This window comes from Colletotrichum truncatum, assembly GCF_014235925.2.
Source record: "Colletotrichum truncatum strain CMES1059 chromosome Unknown Contig_0005, whole genome shotgun sequence".
Lineage (NCBI taxonomy): Eukaryota > Fungi > Ascomycota > Sordariomycetes > Glomerellales > Glomerellaceae > Colletotrichum > Colletotrichum truncatum.
This window is the reverse complement of record NW_027222402.1, coordinates 15,151-40,282: the sequence shown is the minus strand read 5'-3', so window position 1 is coordinate 40,282 and position 25,132 is coordinate 15,151. Positions and strand designations below refer to the sequence as shown.

The window sequence follows — 25,132 nt, the reverse complement described above, 5'->3', positions numbered from 1 at the left end:
CTATTGGCGTTGTGGATTGGTCTGGCGTCGGTTTGGACGACTGGGGTCCAGAGACGTCCTCTGGTGCCAGTATTGTTGGAGTTCTTCCTGAGCGTGTTCCAGGTTCTTAGCTGGTTCCCACGAATCGTCTTCGTGTCCATAGTTTTTCCACTTAATGAAGTATTCTGTTGTTTCGTCATTCCTCCGGTGGTCTAGAATGCGTTCTACTTCGTATTCGGTGTCATCTGTTTCCACAATGATGCAGTCTTCGGTGTGTGTACCGTCCGGTGCTGGTTCTAATAATGAGACGTGAAAGACTGGGTGACATTTCATTGTTTCCGGTAGTTTCAACTCGTAGTTGACTTCGGAAATTTTCTTCGTGATTTCGAAAGGTCCTAGTTTTTTGAAGTCGAGTTTGTCGCTAGGTCGTTTCGTTTTGATGTTTCGCCGTATGAGGTAGGCGCTACCTCCCTCTTTTAGGGGTGGGCCTCTCACCCTATGTCGGTCGGCGTGTTTCTTTATTCTTTGCCGTACGAATTCGAGTTCTTGGGGTAGTTTTTGTTGGATTTCCTTAAGTTTCTTGATGTCTGCTACTGCTTTTATCGCGGCAGAGCCGGTTCGGGGTTCTCCATAAGCGGTAGGGTTGAATCCATAGTTGAGGAAGAAAGGTGATTCTCGCGTGCTTTCTCCTATTGAACTGTTGTATGCGAACTGTGCGGTTGGTAACAACTTGACCCAGTTGTCCTGGTCGTAGTTCACATAACTCCTTAGGTACGTTTCCAGGATCTGGTTGATTCTTTCCGTTTGTCCGTCGGACTGCGGGTGGAAGGCAGTGCTGAGGCTGTGCTTTGCTCCGAGCTGCGAGATCAGGGATCTCCAGAACTTGGACGTAAAGACTGATCCTCTGTCTGATACTATTTCCTGGGGCAGGCCGTGTTGGCTGACAATGATCCTGAGAAAGGTGTATGCTAAGTCTTCTGCCGTGCTTGATTCCAAGTATGGTATGAAATACGCGTACTTCGTGAATCTATCCACAACCACTAGTATACTGTCGTACTGTACTTTAGTGAGTGGTTCTCTCGATTTTGGTAGTTTGACGATAAAGTCTAGAGAGATTGAGTGCCAGGGTGCTGGTGGTGCTGGCAATGGTTGTAATTCTCCATATGGTTTGTGTCTGCTGGGCTTACTTTTTGCGCAGACTTCGCAATCCTTGATTGCGTTAGCGACGTCTTTTCTTGTTACTCGCTTGTCGTGGTGTTGTCTAATTCGTTTCCAGGTTTTCGTAACTCCTTGGTGACCGTGAGCGGGTGCGCTGTGTATCTCCCTGATCTGGTCGTGTGTCATTCTTCCAGTCGTGCTGGTCTTGACACGGTCGCCGATCATTAAGAGTTTCGCGGCGGGTACGAGGTCGCCATTGTCTTTTTTGAGGATAACCTGAGTTTCTTCTGGGACTTCGTCCTTGTAATCGGGTCTTCGGCTGAGCGCGTCTGCTCTGCCGTTTTCTGATCCTTTCCTGTAGATGATTCTGAAGTTGAATTCTGAGAGGAATTCTGACCATCTGATTTGTCGTTTGTTGAGCTCTTTCGAAGTGGTGAAGTGTGCCAGATTCTTGTGATCCGTGTACACTTTTACTTCGTACTTTGTTCCTGATAGTTGGGGTCTCCATTCTTTGAATGCGTCGATAATTGCCATAAGTTCCTTATCATGGATCTGGTAATTCAGTTCAGGTCCTTGGAACTTCCTTGAAAAGAATCCACAGGGGTGTAGGACTCCGTTCTCGTCCCTTTGGCCTAGCTGCGCTCCTTCAGCTTCGTTCGAAGCATCCGTTTCGAGCTCGAAGGGCTTCTCAGGGTTCGGAATCTGGATGACGGGTTCCGATGTGACCTTGTCCTTGACTTCTTGGAACGCTTTCTGTTGTTTGTCTGTCCATTCCCAAGGTGCATTTTTCTTAGTGAGTTCGGTAAGAGGCAATATCGTTTTGGAGTAGTCTTTGAGGAATTTTCGGTAGAAGTTGACAAATCCTAAGAAGGATAGTATGTCCTTCGGGTTTTCTGGTGTAGGCCATTCTTGCACAGCCTTGATTTTGTTAGGGGACATCTTGATTACGCCTGGCGTGATTGTGAACCCTAAAAATTCTACTTCCTGTTTGTGAAACAGACTCTTCTCTGGTTCCACAAGTAGCTTCGCTTGTTCGAGTGCTTTGAGAATCTCGTGGACATGCTTCTTGTGTTCTTCCAACGTTTTGGAGAATATAAGGATGTCGTCGAGGTACACAACAACAGACTTGTCCAGATATTCCCGTAGTACTTGGTTGATCATAGTTTGGAATGTAGCCGGTGCGTTGGTGAGTCCAAATGGCATGACTAACGTTTCAAACTGTCCTCTTCTCGTTCGGAAGGCTGTTTTCCACTCATCTCCTTCTGCAATTCGGATAAGGTTGTAGGCTCCTTTAAGGTCCAAGGCTGTGAACCATTGGGCCTCGTAGAGTAGGTCTCTTAGTTCCGATATGAGGGGCAGTGGGTAACAGTCTTTGATCGTAATATCGTTGAGTCGTCGATAATCGACACAAAGTCGTTTCTTCCCGTTCTTCTTTGGTACGAATAGTACGGGGTATCCTGCGGGTGATTTCGAAGGTCTGATGAATCCTTTCGCAAGATTTTCGTCAAGCCATTCGTCTAAGGCTTTCATTTCTTCTTGGTTGAGTGGGTATATTTTGTTAAAGGTGGGTTCGTGTCCTTCCTTAATTTCGATCTTGTGATCCCACTTGCTGTGTTCCGGTAATCCGGTCTCGAGTTCTGGTGCAAAGAGTTTGCTGTAGACCCTGTATTCAACAGGTATCTTTGACATTGGATCTTCCGTGACTTTGTCAATCGTCGTGGCTGCTAGCGTCCTAGTGCCAATGTCTTTTATCCTTAGCATCAGGCGTGGTCTTGCTCTGGTTGCTGCTAGTAATCCGCATGAGGCCTTCGTCGAGTGCTTCTCAGAGGCTGGATTGAATTTTATTCGGCCGGTAACCCAATCGATTTGTGGGTTATGTCTTCGTAGCCATGGAATTCCGAGGATAACGTCGTGGTTTCCTATCTCCGTGATGTCGAGGCTGATAAGCTCCTGATGGCCATGGTAGAGCAAAGGGAGTTGCGCTGTCTCCTGATCAATGCTGCCTCCGCCATACTCGACTTCTTTCCCTTCCACATTCCTTAGTCGGTAAGGGTTTTGCTTCTGATTCCATGGTATTTCTCGCTGTTGCACTATTCGGGGTGCGATAAAGTTTCCTTGGGCTCCTGAGTCTATCAGGACCTGTGTGGTGTATCCGCCCAGGTTTACTGTGATCTTCATTTGTGCGTCGTCGTCGAATGTAGCACATAGGGACTTGCTGGGGGAGCTCGCCATGTGTCCCGGACAAGGCGGCTCTCCTAGTTTTTTGAGTAGAGGGCCTTCTCGCCCTTCTTTCGGTCTCTGCCGAGGTTACTTTCTCTGATTCCTAGACGAGGTGGGCTGGGCGTCTCGCCGTCCTGTCCTTGCTTGTCTAGTTCTTGTTGTCGGAATCTCCAACTTTCGCTTTTTGGAATGTAGTGGAGTTTGCATAGGTCTTCCCTGCAATTCCACCAGACTCCCGTGAAGTGGTTCACACACTTCTGAGGGTATTCGACGCTGGGTCGTAGGAATGCTATTCCATTGTTGTTGGTTTTCCATTCTCCGGGTTCTCCCCGTACTTCCCAATATGAGAGTTCTTGTTCCTCATGGGCTCTGCGGATTCGCAGTTCTTCTTTTCTTTTGGGGTATAGTTCGTTTTCTGCTTTCTTTAAGAGATGGTAGGCGCAGTGATCGAAGATGCAGTAGATCCATGCTATCTCCTTGTGTTCTCTGTGCTGTGTCGTAATCCTGGGATCGTCTTCCAAGAATATTTCTTCATCCCGGGTTTGTGTGATTGTTGTAGGGATTTTGTTATGATATTCTTCTGCATGGAAGGCGATCTGTTGGCAGTCGTCTTGGGGGTCGATGTATTTGTATTCTAGTACTTCCTTAATTTTTTCCATTCTGTCGAGATGGTGTTCTTCTTCTGCGTCTTCCGGGTCGGTATCGTCTATCGACGTTCCTTGTGGACGTACTTCCGCCGAGGGTGGTCCGTCTGCGACGTCTTCAGCCCATTCCGAGATGGGTTGAGGAGTAGCGCGGGTTCTTTGTGGCAATTCAAAGGTCGAGTCGCTGGCTACCGTGGTATATGGTGAGCTCCATCGTTGGCTTAGGTTGTCCTTTGCTTGGTATACTCGGGTCTGGGTGCTGGCGTCCCTGAATTGTTGTTGTCTCAGCATTTCATCCAATTGCTCGGTGGCTTTGCGGGCGTATTTGCTGGCTACCGCGAGGGTTCGTTCCGTCTTTCCATCGTTTTGGGGTCGGTAGACAAATTGGGTTGCTTTGTACTTGAGTTGATACTGTCCTCGGGTGTTTCCGCGTAGTGCGATGCGGCGGTCTCGGGTTTTCCGCATGTGTTGGAGGGTGTCTCCAACTTCGCTGTTGTTTCGAATTTGCATCGTGTAGTTGATGGCGTCTTGTATCCGTTTGATGGCTGTCTCGTTTTCTTCTTCGAGTTTCCTGGCTTCTTCTTCTGAGAGACTTTCCGGGGTGTTTACTTCATTCGTCTGTCGATAGTTGGCGAGGCGTGGGATGTCCCATAAGAGTCCCGGTTGGTACACAATGCTACCATCTTGGAAGGCGTTGTTGAGTTCCGCGGCCTTCTTCGCTTGTTCCCAGTCGTCGAGTGGCTCTTGTCGCTGCTTAGTGTAATCCGGTCCACCGGTGTATCGGTCTATCACAGCAATGGCCTTGGGTATGTTGGTGGTGTCGTATCCCGATCGTCCTGCTGGGTTTTGAGGGTACCATCCACTATTCTCTTTTGCATGCCTGTGCGTAGTGCAATCATTGTCATAGCAGGCTGTCCATCCCTTTTCTTCGTGGCTAGGGATTTTGGTTGCAGCGTTGGCTTGCTTAGGGGTTGCCGTAAGTTTCTTAGGCTGTATGCAGTGTCTGGCCATGTGTCCTGGCTTGTCGCAGTTGTAGCATTTGAATTCTCTGCGTCTGGGTTTGTCTTTTTGCGCGACGCTCAGGTCCATGGGTCCACTGTGTTGTCCATGTGCGGTGCTCTGCTGATTGTTGTTCCTGTTGTTCTGGTTTTTGTTGTTGAACTTGTGTTGAGGTTGCCATTGGTATTTCTTTCCTGAGTTGGCTGTTTGACGTTTTTCTCCTTTTTCCTTGCGTCGTTCAAACAGTCGGTTGTCAATCTTAATGGCGTATTCGACATAATCAAGGAAGCTAGGTGGCGTGTCCACTTTGGCCATTTCGTCCTTGACGTCGTCCTTGAGACCCTGGTAGAAAGCGAAGACTTTGCTTTCGTCGGTCATGTCGAGTCTGGCTGCGAGTCGTCGAAATTCTGCGGCGTACATTGTAGCTGATTTGTTTTGTCGTAGGCTCGCCAGTTCTCTTTCTGCTTGTCTTTTCTCATCGGGGTCTAAGAAGAGAGATTGAAGGGCTTTAACATATCCACTGAAGCTGAAAAAGATGTCCTTCACTTCTTGACTGTATCTCTCGATAGGGGTGTCCAGCCATTCTTGTTGGAGGGGTTCGAACCAAGCGAGGGCCTTCCCTCTCAAGAAGGTGGCGGCGTGGACGACACGTTCGGTATCGTTCTGGAACGTGTTGATGTGGAAGGCTTGGTAGGTCCGTATCTGTACCAAGTATCCTTTGAGCTGTCCAGGGGTTCCGTCGAAGGTGGTAGGGGTGTTGAGCTTAAGGCGTTCTCTTCCTTCGACAGGAGCTGATATGACGTTCGCGGCAGCTCGAAGGGTTGTGACTTCCTTCTCTAGTTCTTTGGTGCGGCGGGCTTGTTCCTGTAGCTCCTTGAGGGCTTTGACGTTCTGGTTGAACAGGTTTTTCATTTCCCTGAGCTCGTTGTTGTTCCGCTCAAGTTGCCGCTTAAGTTCTTCATTGTCGTCATCGCTATCGGATTCCTCCTTCATTTCCTGGTCTTGAATCTCTTGGGCCAGATTCTGGGGAATACGTCTCTCGGACGTGGACGAGGTTCCAGGAGTAGGGTTTTCGGTAGTTCCGTGCGAAGACATCTTGTCTTATACTGTTCGTTAGTCTCAAAGGGCAACTTACTGAACAGGAGCAATCAAAGTGTTACGGCCAGCTATCTGACAGTAGGGTTCTGCTAACAGAAGGTGCAGTAAGAGACTAACACTGGTTCGTAGAGGTCGTTCTGGTAGATCGTAGGGTTAGGGTAAGGTGATCAGTCTTACACTATGGTAACGAGGTTCTTAGTATTCACAATACTGAGAGGTAAGCTGAAAGTCATTCGAGGATGAATCACAAGTTGATTGCTGAAGAACTATCTAGAAGGCTTAAGCAGATGCTCAAGTCCTGGTCTATATACAAGTCCCGTTTCCCAATGTCTTAGAGAGTCTATAGAGTCGCTCGTCGACTCTATCGACTCTCTTCTGATTGGTCCTTTACAGGAGTCTACAGAGTCGCTCGTCGACTCTGTCGACTCTGTCCTGATTGGTCGATTGTCACGTGACTTGTAACGTAGTTCTTCCTTGCCGAGAGGTTTACCCTTGTTCCCGTGATCCTACGTACATATGTCCTGTCGTAGCCGCCCGACCCAGTGGGTCTGTTAAGTGCATCTGACGGGTCGTAACAGGTTATTATATTAATAGCTATATTCCCCTAAGATAAAAAGTCTAAAACTTTAACTCTATTCTAGTATTATTAAGGTAGACGAAGTATAAGCCCTTAGTACTACTAAATACGAGACTATTAAGGGGACTACTTCCTAGAAACTATTATTCTAGGCTACTATAACTACTATAATAGCTTGGGTATCGCACCCTATTTAAGGCTATTAAGGGCAACGCACCCTATTAATAGTAGTTTATAAGGGTATCGTACCCTATATTTTTAAGGATTATATATATCCTATATTATAAGCAGTCTTAAGGGCAAAGTACCCTATTAAGTCGATATGTCTTCAACTATGACTATTATTACTACTGCTATAAGAGCCGTTATAGGCTGTTTAATGCCTGAAAATCAACGATTAAAGGGTATAGATAACTAGAATACCTAGATTACTACCCTTTAAATCCAATTTAAATTACTAAATTTATCTTAATATTTCGAGGATAATAAGAACTATTTAGCTATAACTAAAGAGTAAAAATCATAAGCCTTACTAGTTATAAGGTAGAATTTATAGCTAGAACCTCTTAGCCTAGTCTTTAATAATATAGACTTAGTAGAAGCCCTAAAGTTACTAAAAGAAACTTATAAAGGTTCCGGGCCGGTTCTAAGGTAATAGCTATATCTCGAGTTTCACGCTATTAAATTCGAAGATTATAGCTCTTTAAATCTATTTATTAGCTCTTTTAAGGCATATTTATTTAAATTAGCCTCTATAGGAGCTAAAATTAAAACTATAAACCAAAATACAGTCTTTATAGCTACCTTATTCAAATTATTTCCTATTTAGGCTAAAAGGCAAAGGACTGCCTTACGTTCTAAAGAAATACCTACTTTAAAAGCCCTTATTACGGATATATTAAACGAAAATAGGCGTGAAGAGGACACCCCTATGTCTAATTCCTATACCCATAGGCAGCATTATTAACAATAGTTAAAAAAGATAAAAAGGTCTAATTATAGACCTAATTCCTCTAAAGGTAATAAAAGGGAAAACAAACAGCCTCCTAGCAACTCCTACTCTTTCTATAATTTAGAATATTATAGTGGGATTGATGCTAGTTACTTTAATAAGAGGCCTAATAGCCTTAGTTCTAGTCCTAGGAACTAGTAGCTATACGACTCCGGTTCTACTATTTATATAGCTAATAGTAGAGAATTCTTTACAGCCTATACTTTTAAAGACAACCTCCTAGAAGTTAAAACAGGCGCTAGACTTATAAAACCCAAGGGCTTAAGTACTATAGACCTACCCCTCTACTTTAAAGGTTAAAAATCAACTATAAGGTTAGAACATACCTTATATATACCGGATTTCCCTATAAATATTATCTCTGGTTTAAGGCACTATATTTTAGGAGGCTATATTAACGGGAATTTCTTATATACCCCGTCTTATAAAGCCTTTACTATCTTAAATATCCCTAAAAGGGGATTTTTTCTATCTATATATAGAAAACCAGAACTTAATATTAATAGTATGAGGAAAGATTAGACTTATAAGTCTTCCTCTACTAATAAGACTAAAAAGCCTATAACCTCTAACTATAACGAGGTTGATTTATCCTCTAGAATTAAAGAATTATCTAATTCTGAAGCCTCTAACTTTATAGCTTTTGAGGAATTAGAGGGTAACCCTAACCCTCAGGGTCAAAATAACCCTATTCTTAAGGGTAATAACCCTAATAATCCTACTATGGATTAGCATAATAAATTAGGACACCCTAGCTATTCTTACCTATTTAAGATAGCTAAGATAACTAAGGGTATTCCTATTAACTAGTTAAAAAAAGACGATTTATAATGCCCTAGCTGTGAGAAAGCTAAGTTAACTAGATAATAGTCTATAGTTAACTATAATAGGGCTACTAAACCTCTCGATTGACTATGTATCGATACTATGAAAATTACGCCTTCTACTATAGTTAGAAATATTTACGCTATCCTATATACCGACGATTATACTAGCTATAGAGACATAGATTTCAGTCCTACTAAGGATAAAATCTTATCTCTTATATAAAATAAGCTAGAATATTATCATACGTAGTATAACTAGTACCCTAAATTACTACGAATTAATAATAGTACTGAATTTACTATAAGTAAATTAGAAGCCTATACTAAACCTAAAGGGATAGTTATAGAGCTTACTACTGTATATACGCTAGAATAAAACGGTATAGCTAAACGAGTAAATCGAATTATAGTTAAAAAGGCTAGAACTATACTACTAGCTTTAAAACTACCTCTATTTCTATAGGATGAAGTCTTTAAAGCTATTATTAAGTTATTAAACTATACAGCCACTTCAAGACTCTCTATTACACCATACGAGGCATTTTTCAACTATATATTTCCTAATAAGGATAATAGACCCGATTTATCTTCCTTATATAATATAGGAGATTCGGTTTATATATATTATCCTAAGGAAAAACGAGTTAAATTAAATAAGGTTTATACCTATACTCAAGAGGGTATATACCTCTATATAGAGGCTACGAATATTCATATTATATACTACCCTACTAAGCCTTATAAATCTCGAATCATAAGGGCTACGCATATTCGTTTTATACGAAATACTATAAGAGAGGGGAAAAAAGAGGAAACTACCTTATTAAAGGAAACCTCTAAAACTATTACTTCTAGTATTTCTAAAGAAGTTATACCCTCTAAAGACGTCTCTAAAGACGTTATAGTCTTTAAAAACAGAGACTTTAAAAATAAAATCGAAATCAGGCTTCCTTCTATTAAGAATAAGGAGGAGTATATAACTATTAAAGAGAATAACTATATTATAAATTATCTCTTTTCTAGTTATTATACTAAAGAACCTTCTACTATTAAATAGGTTCTTAAAAGCCTTAAAAAAGACGAATAGCTTAAAGCTATATATTAAGAGATTTCCTAACTTATCTCTAAAGGCACCTTTAAGGCTATAAATTCTAAATTAGCTATAACCTAGCCTATAATAGCACGATAGGTATTTAAGTGAAAATTATTACCTAACGGAGAAATCGATAAATATAAAGCCCGCCTTATAGCTAGAGGCTTCGAATAACGTTATAGAATCAATTATTTCTAAACTTTTACTATAGGGTCTAACCCTATAACTTATAGGGTTTTATTTGCCCTTGCTGCTTATTACGATTGGGAAATTTATTATATCGATATTATAGGAGCTTTTTTAAACGGCGAATTAGAGGAAGAAATCTATTTAGATACCTCTAATATTCCTCTAGCTGAATTCTTTAAATAGAACCCTAAACAAAACACTATAGGATATAATCCTACTAGTAATCAGGTTCTAAAGCTAGAAAAAGCCTTATACAGCCTAAAGCAAAGTTCTCGATAGTAGTAAATCAAAGTCAAGGCTATATTTAAACAACTAGGCTTATAACCTCTTAAATCCGACGAAGCAACCTACTATAATAATAATCAAGAAAATCCTATTATTATAATAACCCACGTCGATGATTTTATTATATTTGCTAAGAATCCTAACGAAATAAAGAAGCTTAAGTTATTAGTTTCTAACTTCGTTGAAATTAAGGATCTAGGCGAAATCAGCTATTTTCTAGGTCTTAGGATTACTAGAGATAGACCTAATAGGTCTCTTTAAATCTCTCAAAGCCACTATATTTAACAAATCCTAGAAAATAATAACTTTAAACACCTTAAAGGCTCTAATATCCCTATATCTTCTAGGATTCTAAAGCAAGACTTAGGGCAGAATAACGCTAACTATCAACCCTCTAAAGAGCTATTAAAACTATATCAATATTTAGTTAGCTCTTTAATCTAGGCTATGTATATAACTAGGGTTGATTTAGCCTTTAGTATTTCCTTTATTAGCCGGTTTCTTTATAATCCTACTCAACTACTATTAAAGGTAGTTATAAGTATAATCTAATACCTTTTAACTACTAAAGACTATAGTATTAACTATAAGTCTAACTCAAATATTTAAAAGCCTAAATTAATAGGCTATACGGATTCTAGCTAGGCTAATTGCCTTACTACTAGGAAATCAACTAGCAGCTACTTATTTACTTTAAACGGTAGCCCTATTAGCTAGAAATCTAAGAAACAATTAACTATAGCCCTCTCTATAACTAAGGCTGAATTCAACGGCCTTCAAGAGGCTATACGAGAGGCTATTTAGCTATAAGGTCTCTTATTTAAACTAGGCTTTAACTATAAGCCTATACTAATTAAAACTAATAATAACGGAGCCTTAAACCTAGCTTATAACCCGGAATATCATAATCGAATAAAACATACGGCGATATACTATTATTATACTAGGTAAGAAGTAGAAAAAGGAAATATCTCTATATCCTATATTCCTTCTACTAGTATACTAGCCGACGGGTTAACTAAGCCTTTATTTAAACCTAACTTTACTAAGTTTATTAAACTTATAGGTTTAGATTCCTCTTCTAGTATTAACTAGAATTACCCTTCTATCTTTTCTACTAAATAGTATAAAAGAGGGGGCATTAGAAGTATAAGTATATTCTACTTCTATTCTACTTATTTATCCTATTTAGTCTTATCTAAGACTTAGTAAGACTTATAGAGTAACTAGCTAGAATAGTTACTTACTAGTTCTAACGTATTAAATTTAGATCTTTACGGAATACTCTCTTAACCTTATCTAAAAGTCTATTTAGTTAAAGAAGATTCTAGTCTAATTTATAAGCTGATTTATAAGCTAGTTTACGTATATACTTATATATACTAAACCTAGCTTATAACTTCCTATATTAGCTATTATAGGCGATGTTATTTACTTATATAACTAGCCTAATTCTCTCCCTTAGCTAGCTATTAGTTCCTTAACTAACTTAGCTTTAATATAAGCCTATACATTCTTTACTATTAAAGCCCTACTCTAAGTATAAGTTCCCTTACTCTAAATACCCTATTATAAAGATATCGTACTATATATATAATATCCTACCTACCGTTCTAATATAGTCTCTTTACTACTCTTATTAAGGGCTTAGAGAAGTATATAGCTAGTATTTAGTAAACCTAGAAGAAACTAGTTCTAAACCTAATTATAGATATTATTATTTACTTATAACTTATATCTTTCTATATTATAAATATAAATAGAATCTCTATTTAAATATATACTTAAGTTTAGTTTATTAAAAAGTTTATTAAGAAGTTATAATTCTTATTAACTTCTAAGTTTACTTTATATATAGATATAATAAGTAAGATCTTAGTAAAGTTTATATCTAAGAAGCAATTCCTTAACTAAAACTAGAAGATAATACTTATTACTTTAAAGAATCTTATAAATATATATAAGTTTTATAAAGTAGTATATAAAGCTAAAGACCTTTTTACCTTTCTTTATAAATTCTTAATTACTCTTAATAAAGATATTTATTGTTGAATGGGCTCTCTGTACGATCGTACTGTCATAAATGTAGGGTGAACCAAAGATTCTATTTTCCGTGATTACCTTTCCTAACTAGATGTTGCCTTCCGTACGAACAGATATATCTCTGTCCATACCTAGACACGAGTCGTGCATGACAGGTAATAAACCATGATCCCTTCCTCAGACATTTAGGTGTTACAGGTGCTAGTCATGCCACCTATACACCCCTTTGCCTGTGACAGCCTTGTCGTACGGTCATGTGATTATCGTTATTCCAACACTCACAACTTTTCTTTTTATGACCGTACGTGCCTATCCTTTGTCCAATTAGGTTGCGCTATTCCAGTTCGTAATAGCTTTACTTGATTAATATATGTCGTAAGGGTGAATGTAGGAAGTCGTCTCGTACGCCTTCCTCTCTTGTCGGTTGAGTAAGTCGCGTGTCCTACGTGCCTTCCTCTATTGCTTCACCTCACTTTTTCTTGTTTTTTTTTCCTGCCTACTTAGGCAGAACTTTCCGTATTGAAATGATAAAAACGCGTCTTTTCTTCTTTTCCTCTTACTTACCTTTTCTCCTCTTCGTACACCACTTCTTCTCTCTTCTCTTCGTACGTTGAACAATCATTCTCATTCAACGCTTTTTTTTTTTTTTCTTTTATGTTTTCTAACCATGGTCTAGAACGATGAACGTAATGCTCTTGCCCTGCCGTCGCACGACATTGAAGTGCGTATGACTGGCAACATGAGCGTTCAAGAGTTCGTCGCCTCTATCATACGACGCTCTAGTTACTTCATCGCGATCATCATTCAGTCTCGAGGTCGTACGATGCCTGCTTGCGCCAGCAAGTGTGCGACCTCTGGCTCTCCTCGATTCCGGGAGTGTGTTCGTCTCAGGACCCTCTCTGATGGCTCGTGTGCGGAATGCGTCTAGCAGTCGCACGGCGCTCGTTGCTCTCACCGTGGTCAGGAGGATGGTTCGTCCGATTCGTCTGGTGGTAGCAACCATTCCGACAACGATGATGATGATGAGTCTCCCCGTCGCTCTAACTATCGGAAGCCGTACGCCCGTGGCGCTCGCCAGCCCGACCGTACGCCTGGTCGCAAGCTTGGTCGTGGTGTCGGCACCTCTGGCAGCTTCCTTGGCTCTTCTCACAACCCGCAGCTGATTGAGAAGGAGTAATTGGGGGATTGGTTCATTCGTACGGTGGTTATCTATGATCTCAAGGGTCCGGCTCTCATAGACTAACATCTGGTGGTGGATCTTGGTATTGGGGTTTTCGTACGATAGTAAAATCGCACGAGTTGATTGTCATTCGTCTTTTCCCCCAAGTCTATCCACGTACGCTTCGATTCTTATCCTGAGCTTGCTTGTCGTAATTAACTGCTCGAGCGCTGAATTTGATGACTTCTTTGTGAAAGCATCTGCTGGATTGTCTTTGCCATCGATCCATCTCACTTCTGAGATTTCTTTCTTCTCGTACGACTCCCTCAGGCTCATGATATCGATCATAAGTCTTTTCTCATCAGTAGTTCCTAGTCGTACGAGGCATTCATACAGAGATCTTGAGTCTGTACAAATCACGACTGGAATTCCTGGGAGGTTGAGCGTACGAAGAATCCGGTTCAAGGTACTGCTTAACGATATGCCACTGTCAAAGCCTGTAGTCATTCCGTATAGTTCGCTAGCTAGTACGCTTCGAGTCACTCGTTTGCATTTCGTTGAGCTCCAGTGGATAATATTTCCATTGATCTCAAAGTCTGTCGTCGTACGAGCTGTTTCCTCTGCAAGTACGATAACAAATCCAAGCTGTGATGAAAGGTCTGTATTATTTGCAAATGATCCGTCTGTGAAGATATACATCTTTGTTCGTACGAAGTCGAGTGGAATATATTTAAGACCTCGATCAGGGTTGTCTATTTGCCATTGAAGTCGTACGTTCAGAGCTTCAATGTCCTCTTTACTTGGTTCTTTGATCTGAGCTGCGACTGCTAAATCGTACGATGCCTCTGGCTGGCATATTGAAGCAAGGTATGCGCCCCTTGCCCGCTGCGAAACGTACTGTTGTCGTGCATCAAGTGCATCTATCTCTATAGTATTGAGCTGCTTAACTTGTCCTTTCTGTAAGAAAGTAAAGTAGTCTTCGTACGACTGAATCCTGCCGCCATTGAAATCTACTTCTTGGTTATGTGATAGGATTGTTTTCGGCTTCGCACGAAGGCCCTTCTTCTCCAATTGTTCCTCTTCCCGTACGGAGAAACTTGCTGTTGCGAAACTCATTGTATCGTCTGTTTGCATTGCCGTGATACCAAAGTCGTCTGCTCCTGTCGTAGTATAAAGGAGGCATGGGTCGTACGTTGACTCTATCATTCCAAGGTCCTCCTTGTGGTGTGTAGCGTACGTCTTATACCAGTAAAGACCTGATTCTGCTAATCCGTAGAGCGGCTTCACGATATGTAGGAGTGTTCTTTCTGGGTATTTACCCTCGAGTTCCCTGGGAAGTCGTGCGATAATTGTTCTTTTTAATGGATCGTCCGATTGGGTATATGCCTGCGTAATATCCCTGAGTTCTCCTTGACACTTGAAGTCTCGTACGAGGGTAGGTCCAAGGGCGAGGAGTAGTCTCTGACTCATCCTCTGGATCGTTGGTGCCTGTGTAAGGATTTCCTCCTTTTCCTGGTCACCATATCCTTGGATTACTAGTCTTGACTTTTCGTACGGCTTCGTGGTTTTGTTTTTGATTTCTCTAACCATTCGTGTACGAAAGATCCGTATGTTGGAGTGTTTGTCTGGGTCGTACCGAATAAAGGTAAAGACTCCCTGGTTGATTAACGCGTCGATCTCAATCCTATCCGACTCTTCGTACGGTAATCCTGGTGTTGTGATTATGTTGTCAAGTCGGAGTTTTACTGCTAACTCGTAGTTGTCTTTCTCTTTCTGAGTGAGAAAATGTCTTGGGGATTGTCGTACGGCCCTTCTTTGACCCTTCTTTGGCCGTCCTCTTTTCCTTGGTTGTGGTTGAGGGATTTGCCGTGCGACGTCTGGTTCAGACTCTTCCTGGGGTTGTGTATCGTCCCTATAGTATGGTTTGACGTGTGTCGCCCGAAACTGTGTAGGTCCGTTTATCATGTTCACAGTTACATTATGTCCCTCAATCCCCTGTACTTCGTACGGTCCGGTCCATCCCTTGTTTTCTCTCCATACCATGACTTCGCTCTGGATAGGGAGGGATAAGACTTGTTGAATATTAGGACCGTTCCTTGTATTGATCGCACGGTTGATCTCAACCTCTGCGCGGATGCCTTGAAGTAACTTCCTTGCCTTCTGGGCGGCTTCTGCCCGTTGTACGATTTCTGGTGATGGTGGTGAATCCTTGTTAATACGTGGATAAGTACCGAATACCAGAAGTGTTGGTACGATTCCGTACGGTCCAGCTGTATCGTTTAACGCTTTGATAGCCATCTGTAGGATTGTCTCATCGTCTGTATTATGACTGAGTTCGGTATGAAGGATATCGTACGCTCGCCTTAAGGGAGCGTGAGCTCTCTCGACTTTGCCGACTGCCCAGTGTGCTTCTACTGGCATCTCATCGCACGTAATACCCATAATTTCGGCATGTTTGCGGAATTCAGTAGATGCGAAGTTTGTCCCCGGATCGTGTACGATATGGTCTGGTGGACCGACATAGGTGTTAATCCAACATTTGGTTAACGCATTCCATGTGTCTCGTGCGGAAAGGGATTTTAGGAATGTTGCTCCTTGAAAGCTTGTTTCCGTATCGATCACATGTAAGGCATTTTTGTCCTTCAGTCGTACGACATCTACCACGATTTCGTAATTGAAATAGCTCTCGTCCTTAAGGGAGAACTTAAATCTCCTTGGAGCTGGATCGTGCGACTGGCAGTTGTGACAGAACTTCTGGACCTTTTCTAAAATCGACTGGCTAATATCGTCGTGTCCAGCGTTTTTCAGAAGTTGGTATAGTCGTTCCGTACGAGGATGTCCAAATCGTCTATGTAAACGCCTTAGTTGTACCTCCGTAAAGAAAATACTTGACTCTCTTTTGCTGAGATTGAAAAAAGCATGGCCCCATTTGCGTACGACTGGAATATGTTTCCCATCTCGTCGTACGATAACATTCGCAATGTTGTTGAAGTATGCCTTTAGTCTATCTGCATCTTTTAAAGAGAATAAGAATGGCGTAGCTGACTCGAAGATATGGTACTTCACTCGTCCGATTGGATTCTCCATGATGATAGTCCCGATTGATGTGTTTAAGCGTCCGTCTCCGAATCGTACGTAGACCGACCCTGGTTTCCAGGATACTTTTGCTTGTGGGTTTTCCCTGAGGTATGCTATGACCTGTGACTTGCCGACTGTAGAAACTTTCGCTGCACCTGTGTCCCAAAGTTCCCCTTGGTAAACTGATGTATATGGGTCTTGTAGTACGAATTGAGTTGCTTCTACTGTCTTTGGAGCTGAGAAAATGTCTTCCCCTGTCGTACGGTGGAAGAATGCTGCTGAAGTAAGGAAAATTGAAACCTCCTCGTCTCCAGTATCATCATCGTCACCATCAGAAATATTTTCAACAGGGTTATCTCCCTCTACTTCTTGTAGATATGCTGTAAAATCATCGTACGGCTCCTGGTGGAGTGTATAACATGCTTGTAGGTATTGGTCTCTTGCATATTTGCGTTCCTCATCAGAATGGTTTGTCGACCAACAGCCTGTCTTCTTACAGATGAAGCATCTTTTGCTTGTGTTCGTACGGGTAGGTTTTCCTTGGGATATGTTCCCTTGGTCTTGTCTTTCGTACGTCTGTCCTTGAGGTCTTCGGTAGGGTTGTTGCTTATGTCTGCTTCTCTGGTTGGAATTATACCGCCTATCGACAAAGTTAATGTCGTACGATATTGTCTTCCTATCGATTGCAACTTGTAGCGAGGCTCGTAAGTTAGAGAATAGCTCCTCACATGTCTGGTCAGACTTGTGATTACTGAGGGCGTTCTCTAGCTCTGGTACGCCTCGGCATGCCTGGATAACTTGCGTGCGAAGCATAATTTCTCCTTGGAATCCTGTACCTAGTGCTCGTTGTACGAGAGATAACTTATCAAATAATGCTTCGAGGACCTCGATCGGTTTCTTGTCTGGTTCCTCACGTTTAACTCGTACGAAAGATAATGTTGTCCAATCTGTATAGTAGAGATTGTGGTTGATGTCTGTATTGAAATGTGCATCTAGCATCTTGTAAATCTCGTCCCACCTCTTTGTTGGCCCGATATGGTGGAGGTAGAATTCCTCCGCACGATCGGCTAAGATGTCTGGAAACACGGCATGGTATTGGTCCTCTGTTATTCGCAATCGTCTGCAGAAGCTGATGAAAATCTTGGCCTTGTCATACAGGATATCGTACGGTTTGCCAGTATAGTTCCTCTCTTTCTTCCATCCCTTCTGAAAGACCGCAATCGTGCTTGGTTCGCACGGTCCATTCTGGACTATGCGTCGTGGTGGAAGATCGTAAATACTGTTTGCTGTATAGATACTTGTTGTACGATCCTGTATCTGTGGGAAGCTCTCGATCTCCTGGGTATATCTTGCCCCTGGGGGTAGATTCTGTGTGCTTGATTGATCTCGAGTATTTGACTTCCTGCTTGCTCGTTCGGTATCGTACGAAGGTTCGATTGACTCTATCGCTGGTTCAGCTAAAGTCTGACGTGTAGTTGTCTCTGTGGTTCGGACCGGTGTGCGTGTAATAATGTTCGTACGGCTTGATGTTCTTGTCTGGGAATTATCCCGGTCGTCCGTAGAATCGAATCCTTTTGCTATGTCTGAGACTATATCGACTAATTGTTCTGAAACCGTCCTTGATTTAGGTAGTTGAAAGCCTTTTAGTTTAAGTAGTCGTGCGAACTCGGTTTTGTACGTCCGGTTAACTAAGTCCCATTGGTATGGCGACCATTGATGGAAGTCCTCGTACAATTTCGTAGTAAGTACTTCCTGTGGAGGGTCTAGGTGTATGATTTCCATCATTACGTAGCCGACGTATGTTGTTAATTGTTTCTCCGAAGGTCCTGTTTCGATATCGACTAAGTCTCCCCAGTATTTCGGATCTGTAGACTTCTTCCATATACTAATAGGAATAGTACTCTTTGCACTCATGTCTTCGTACGTGACCTCATAGTCATTTTCCTCCTCCTGGAGGAGGTCTTGCTGTACGATATCAGGTTCTCCTGATGTCGTCATGTTGGCAACCGTTTCGTATCGTACGGTATCTAGTTGGATGGTTGTTGAAATGTGCCGTTGCGCACACTATTTGCTAAAGTATTGCACGATAGGATTCTTGTCCGGTTACGACTCACCGCAGCGACAACAAGAATCTGTCTCGTACGATATTATAACAAACCGTCTTCTCAGGCTAGTTGTCCGGTTACGACTCACCGCAGCGACAACAACTAGGCTAAGGCTCTTAGCACAAGAGATTTCCTAGCGTGACCCCTTAGGTATTCTTTCGAATTTCTCGCCTCGTACTTGCGTACGAGACTACCCGGTAGCCCGGCCGTAAAACCTCGATCTTGTCTCTTCACTCTTGCTAATCTGTGATCGCACGATGCAATCACTCGTGACTGCCAAGCAATCACTGATCAGTGTTGAATGGGCTCTCTGTACGATCGTACTGTCATAAATGTAGGGTGAACCAAAGATTCTATTTTCCGTGATTACCTTTCCTAACTAGATGTTGCCTTCCGTACGAACAGATATATCTCTGTCCATACCTAGACACGAGTCGTGCATGACAGGTAATAAACCATGATCCCTTCCTCAGACATTTAGGTGTTACAGGTGCTAGTCATGCCACCTATACACCCCTTTGCCTGTGACAGCCTTGTCGTACGGTCATGTGATTATCGTTATTCCAACATTTATACTATTATACTTATTTTTAAAAGTTAAGTAGATCTACTTATTATTAAATTATAAGTATTAAAGAAGTTATAATTAAAATAATATATACTTAATATAATAATAACTAATATAATACCTTTACTTATTATTAATATATTTATAAAAGCGCCTATACCTAAACCTCTAACTTAAATTTAAACTTAAACTAAATAAAAGCCTTCTCTTAAAGTATAAGAAGTAATAAAGTAGGAGAGAGAAAGAATAAAGTTATATAAGTATATATACTTATAAGTTAAGTAATAAGGCTATATAGACGTTATTTAAGAGGATATAACTCTTAAGGGGGGTAGTTAGAAGGATAAGAAAGAGGACGAAATAGTAGTATAATAAGAGGAAATAATTATTTAAGTATACTCTATATACTTAAGTTTTATCTATTTCTAAACTATTATTACCTCTTAATAGTAATATATAAAGTTTATCTATACTAATCTTATAGTTATAAAACTATTCTTCTACTTATTTAATACCTCTATTTTATTTTAATAATAAGTAAAGTTCTAATTAAATCCTAGCCTTAATATATTCTTTAAGATATTATTATAAGAAGTTATATACTTTAATTTATAGATATTATATATTATAGAAGTTTATAACTAATAAAAAGGTTTATATAGGCTTTATAATACCTTTATAAACTTAAAAACCTTTATATAGAAGGAATTAATTTAAATTAAGTTCTTTACTTCTAAGTAAGTTTTAAAGTTTTTAAATCTTTATATAATTAATTAGCTAAGTAAAGTCTTATATAGTTTAATAATCTAAATAATAATAAAGTTTCTATAGTTAATTAAAAATAATATATAGGTAACTTTTTATAAGTAAATATAATAGTTATTTTAGAGTTAAATAAAAGAAGTAAAGTCTTTATAAATAAGTAGTATAAAGATAAATAATAAAGTAATGTTAGAAGTATAAGTATATTATACTTCTATTTTACTTATTTATCCTATTTAGTCTTATCTAAGACTTAGTAGGACTTACAAAAGTAACTAGCTAAGAATGGCTGCTTGCTAGTTTAAACATATGATATTCAGATCCCTATGGAATACTCTCTTTAATCTTATCTAAAAGTCTATCTAGTTAAAGAAGATTCTAGTCTGATTTATAAGCTGCTTTATAAGCTAGTTGACGTATATACTTACGTATACTAAACCTAGCTTATAGCTTCCTATATTAGCTATTATAGGCGACGTTATACTACTATATAACTAGCCTAATTCTCTCCCTTAGCTAGCTATTAGTTCCTCAACCAACTCAGCTTCAATATAAGCCTATACATTCTTTACTATTAAAGCCCTACTTCATAAGTACAAGTTCCCTTACTCTAATATCCTGTTATAAGGATATCGTACTATCTACGAGATTCCTACCTACCGTTCCAACAAGTAATATAGTTAGAAAGCAATTAGTTATAAAATAAACTTAATACTTATAATTAATAAAAATTTACTTAATACTATTAGTAAATAAATAGATATAAAAGTAAATAATATATACTTTCTAAGTTATAAACTATACTTAATAAAGTTAGTTCTACTAGCTTTTAATCTTAATATTATAAATACTTTTATTAAAGATCTAATAGTTATAAAACTAAATAGAAACGTCTTAACCTAGTTATAAAGGGGCCTTCTTTATATAGTCTTATAATAAATATTAATAACTACTAATAATTAAGATAGTTTCTATACTATAGTCTAAATAAATAGTTTATAATATAATACCCTATAATAGAAGTATAAATAGATATTAAGTTAATATAGAACGGGCTATATTTATAGAAAACCTAATATAAAACTATATAATATAATAAGAGTATATATTAATACTAATATATATCTTAAATTTAAATAGAAGTAGTTTATTATATATATTAAGTAACTATATAAAGTTTAAACTTAGTATAATCTAACCTTTCTATTAGTATTAGATCTCTTTTAGTTAGTTTATAACTTCCTTAAGAAAAACTATATAATATGCTTTATATAAGACTAAGTAGCTAATAATATAGCTATATTAGTATATATATATAAAGAGAAATTCTTAGTTAAAGTCTTATATAATATATACTTTATTACTTATTATAAAGGTAAGGAAGTTTATAACTTAGTAAAATACTACTTAAAGCTACTTAGGGGTTTAATAATACTATAGTTTATAACATTTTTAAATATCTTCTAAGCTACGTTATAAGATTATAAAGCCTTCTATTTATAAGTATAAAAAATATCTAAATTAGATAGCCTATAATTAAAAAAGAGTTAAAAGATATATTATAATAAGGTATTAGAAAATTCTATATAGACTTTATAATAGAGGTTTAAGCTTTATAAGAAATATTTAAATATTAATAGAGAGACCTAAATTTAGAATAATTTAGAAAGATATATAATTATATTAAAATAAGTCTAGTTATTTTAAAACTTTTTAATAATAATAGATTAAAAAGAAATAAGGTTAATATATAGCTAGCTAGCTATAGTAAGGTATTATAATAATCTATATAGAGATTTATAAGGGAGAATAGAAAAATATAAATATTAGTAAAGAAATATAAATTAAGTATCTTAAAAAAACTTAAAAACGCAAGAGTATAGACAGTCTTATACTTCTATATAGGGGTACTAAACCCTATATAGAAGTACCTAACTTATAAACTAAAGTTACTAATTATAAATACCTATATCTATCCTCTTATTCTTATAAGTATACTAATTATTTCTATAACGTACATGATAAGCGAGTGAGACAGACAAGCGAGTGAGACAGTAAACCAGACCTTCGCGACAATAATATCGAAATCTATAACAAGAAATCTTAGATTGATTAATACTACTCGGATTCCTGTTCTTCGGATGTTTCCTCAATAAATTGACATGTTCTCGCGTTGTGGCCTGTATTCCCGCATACGCCACACCGACGATGAGTCGTCTCAGACCTCACTTTGCGACCACTACTCCGTCGCGTTTCCTCTTGTAGTTGCGTGTCTGCCTCTCTTTGCGACTGTATATCCTCTCCAGTAGATATAGTAAGACTTCCTCCTTTCTGTAGACGTGTTTTCTTAGCCCTTCGACGCCGACTTAATATTGCATTCTCCTCTCGAAGGATTTGAACCTCTGACTCTAGTAATGCTACCCGATGCCCTAGTCCTTCTGTCCCTCTGGCTAGCTTACTCACAGCACTATAAATTGATGCTGGAGAGCTGCTTCGGTGGCGTGAGATTCGACTCTTAATAAAAGTAGACTGTGATCTTGCTTCGCTTGGGTTGCTCGGCGTCCTAGAGATCCAAGGGTCTGGTGTCTGAGGGACCCCCTCCTCAGGCGTTGGCGTTCGGAACTTTACATCCAGCTTTGAGAGAACACTTTCTGCATTCAAAGGGACAAGTCCAGCTCCTCGGAAACCTCCCTGGATATTTTTCCTCGTAAAAGACTGCTTAAAAGCTTCGTGAAATGCTGCAAAGAAATCTTCCTTCGAGATATAGGTTGTGCCTCGCCGCATCTTATTCTCAATTTGCCGACCGTAGGCATTCTTTAACGGCTGAAAACAACCAACATCTAAGGGTTGAAGTAGATGAGACGAGTGAGCCGGCATGCACAGTGTAATAATGTTGTTTTCTTGACAAAAGAGCTCGAAGGCTGCGGAGTGGTGACTTTCATGACCATCAACAACGAGGAGGCGATATTTCCCAGACGTACGTGGTTTTGTATAAATGTCGAAGTGTCTGATCTAGTCAATACCTCTCTCGTTTGTTGTCCATCCATTTTCAGACGTTGCAATAGCCCAATCGCCCGGAAGAGAGGTTTCTGTATACCAGCTTGAGAGGTGATACTGGCCTGCAACGATGATGTATGGCGGGATGCTCTCCCCTTGGGAATTAATAGCCTGGATAACTGTAACCCATTCCCTATTGCCAGGCTGTGTCATCTTCGTATTTGAACGCCTTTCAGCACTTGTAACAACCATTCCAGAAGCAATAACGCCCATCATAAAGCCGGTCTCATCAAAGTTGTAGATATCAGCATCAGCAATACCATACTTCGCAATTGTATTCTTCACAAGCGAAAACCAGCCACGAATCACCTCTGGATCTTCGCATTGAGCTCTCTTATAGTCATACTTGCGAAAGAAACGCGTCCTAAGCTGTGGTTGTCGCTTGACGAAATTAGAAGCCCAGCGCTTCCCAACTGGAGGCGCGTCGCGCTCTGCGAGAAGTCGATTGGCCATTTCTTCCACACCACTCAGCCGGGGAGGAAATGATCGCGCATCTAGGTCGAGAATATACTCAACTATTGTCTTCTCTTCTAAATCTGATAAATTCCGTGAATTAGGCATGCTGTCGCGTCGTGAGACTATTCCCTTTAGTCGCCGGCTTAATGTTGCGTGACTGACTGTATAGAGTGCACCTGCGGCCCGAGCACTAAGTTTTGGGTCATTTCTCATTGCTTGAAGGGCAATTTGTAACCTTCTTTCAATACTAGCTGATTCCATGATTTATTGTAGAGGAAAAGGTGCCGGTCGCGTCAAGGTGCGACGGTCGCGGTTTACTGTCTCACTCGCTTGTCTGTCTCACTCGCTTATCATGTACGTTATTAATAAGAGTATTATTAATATAAGGAATACTATTTATAATAAGTTAGTATAATATTATAAGGGAATTATAAAAGTATATATATAAATAAGGTAATAACTAGTTCTAAGAGCATAAGTATATATAGAAGGTAGCTTAGTAGGCAACTCTATAAGAATCTTTATATCTCTAATCTTATTTAGCACGAGCTTAATAACTAGCTCTATATCCTAAACTATAATATATAGTAATATAAAGTAATATTAAGTATTATTTAGGATTATAAGGATATTATAAGATATTATAAGATATTATAAGATATTATAAAGCTTTATTAGAAAACTATATATAATATAATAAGGGTAACGCCTAGTACTTAGGGATATATAAATCTATATAAAAGCTAAAAGTTAGTAAATAATTATATAGAAATATATAAAAGCTTAAAAAATTAAAAAAAAAAATTAAAAATAGAGAAGATAAAAGAAAATAGAAGTATAATAAAGGATAAAAACTAAATCTCTATAAAACAGTATAGAGAGCATTATAAATTTCTATATAGTAGGGGTTATATACTTAAACTCTACTTAATATAGGAAAAAAGAAGAAGTTCTAAGCCTTACTAAATTCCTATTTATTTATTAATTTAGGCGTATAGACCATACACCTAATCAACTAGAACTAGAAGATCTAACCTCTAATAGATTATGATAGAGCCTTATAGGGGACTATAGTTCTATATAGTAAACCCTTATTTCTTAAAAGGGCAAATACCTACTTAGAAATATATAAAAACAAAAATCGTTTTACGCGAGATTACACATGTTTATACTTATAGGGTGTTCCTATCACTACCTTGAATTTTGACCCAGTGCGCCCTGCGGACTGCCGTAGACCGCGGCAATTTCGGTCCACAAGTGGCTTTAGCTAGGAAGTCTGGTTGGCAAAGGGGCACAGCAATCCACCCTTTGAACTTTGAGCGGCCATACTAGAACAATAGCTCATGTGTCTGTTCAATCCGCTACAAAGCATCTGTGGTAAGAACTAGTATAGTTGACCTTTTCAAAAACGTCTATCGTTAATATCTTACAGGTATAAGTCAAGTCGTTTCTTCCTGCTTTTAAGAAGACTAGAGTCCCCTCTTTATGTTGCTTGTATTTCACAGACATAAACCAACAACACTACATATACTATCTTTATATCTTTCTTATTTTACCTTGCTATTCCGATTGCTCTAGCCGCTGACTTTGGCAATGTTGACTTTTACAACGGCAGGGGATGTACTGGTTCAAATATTCGGCATATCGATTTGGATCTCAGTGGGAGATGCATTAGCTTGGACCGATTGTGGGCTTCTTACTATTATCGGAAGGATGGTTAAAGACTCTATAACTGCAATACACCCCATAATCTGGTTGTTTAGCAAAAACTAATCCGTCTATAGTATGTATATCAGCAACATATTCCTGGGATAACTACATGC

At 39.4% G+C, this 25,132-nt stretch overlaps 6 protein-coding genes across 6 annotated transcripts; 1 reads left to right on the top strand and 5 right to left on the bottom strand.

Annotated features, from left to right (window-relative positions):
• On the bottom strand, window positions 1-3,369 carry CTRU02_208007 (reverse transcriptase domain protein; the record flags this gene model as incomplete). Its single annotated transcript, XM_070205017.1, has 1 exon — window positions 1-3,369. One exon carries the CDS (start codon window positions 3,367-3,369, stop codon window positions 1-3), a length of 3,369 nt encoding a protein of 1,122 aa, XP_070061092.1.
• A 91-nt stretch (window positions 3,370-3,460) lies between these two features.
• CTRU02_208006 (reverse transcriptase domain protein) lies at window positions 3,461-6,095 on the bottom strand (the record flags this gene model as incomplete). The annotated part of the gene is made up of 2 exons (XM_070205016.1): window positions 3,461-3,474; window positions 3,533-6,095. The coding sequence occupies 2 exons, from the start codon at window positions 6,093-6,095 to the stop codon at window positions 3,461-3,463; spliced, it is 2,577 nt and encodes an 858-aa protein (XP_070061091.1).
• A 6,324-nt stretch (window positions 6,096-12,419) lies between these two features.
• Window positions 12,420-13,301, top strand: CTRU02_208005 (uncharacterized protein; the record flags this gene model as incomplete). Its single annotated transcript, XM_070205015.1, has 3 exons — window positions 12,420-12,425; window positions 12,801-13,004; window positions 13,053-13,301. 3 exons carry the CDS (start codon window positions 12,420-12,422, stop codon window positions 13,299-13,301), a joined length of 459 nt encoding a protein of 152 aa, XP_070061090.1.
• A 129-nt stretch (window positions 13,302-13,430) lies between these two features.
• Window positions 13,431-16,370, bottom strand: CTRU02_208004 (uncharacterized protein; the record flags this gene model as incomplete). The annotated part of the gene is made up of 3 exons (XM_070205014.1): window positions 13,431-15,645; window positions 15,715-15,815; window positions 15,936-16,370. 3 exons carry the CDS (start codon window positions 16,368-16,370, stop codon window positions 13,431-13,433), a joined length of 2,751 nt encoding a protein of 916 aa, XP_070061089.1.
• Window positions 16,371-16,582: 212 nt separating this feature from the next.
• CTRU02_208003 (uncharacterized protein) lies at window positions 16,583-16,693 on the bottom strand (the record flags this gene model as incomplete). The annotated part of the gene is made up of 1 exon (XM_070205013.1): window positions 16,583-16,693. One exon carries the CDS (start codon window positions 16,691-16,693, stop codon window positions 16,583-16,585), a length of 111 nt encoding a protein of 36 aa, XP_070061088.1.
• Window positions 16,694-21,914: 5,221 nt separating this feature from the next.
• On the bottom strand, window positions 21,915-23,414 carry CTRU02_208002 (transposase; the record flags this gene model as incomplete). Its single annotated transcript, XM_070205012.1, has 2 exons — window positions 21,915-22,803; window positions 22,852-23,414. 2 exons carry the CDS (start codon window positions 23,412-23,414, stop codon window positions 21,915-21,917), a joined length of 1,452 nt encoding a protein of 483 aa, XP_070061087.1.
• Between the last annotated feature and the right edge of the window lie 1,718 nt (window positions 23,415-25,132).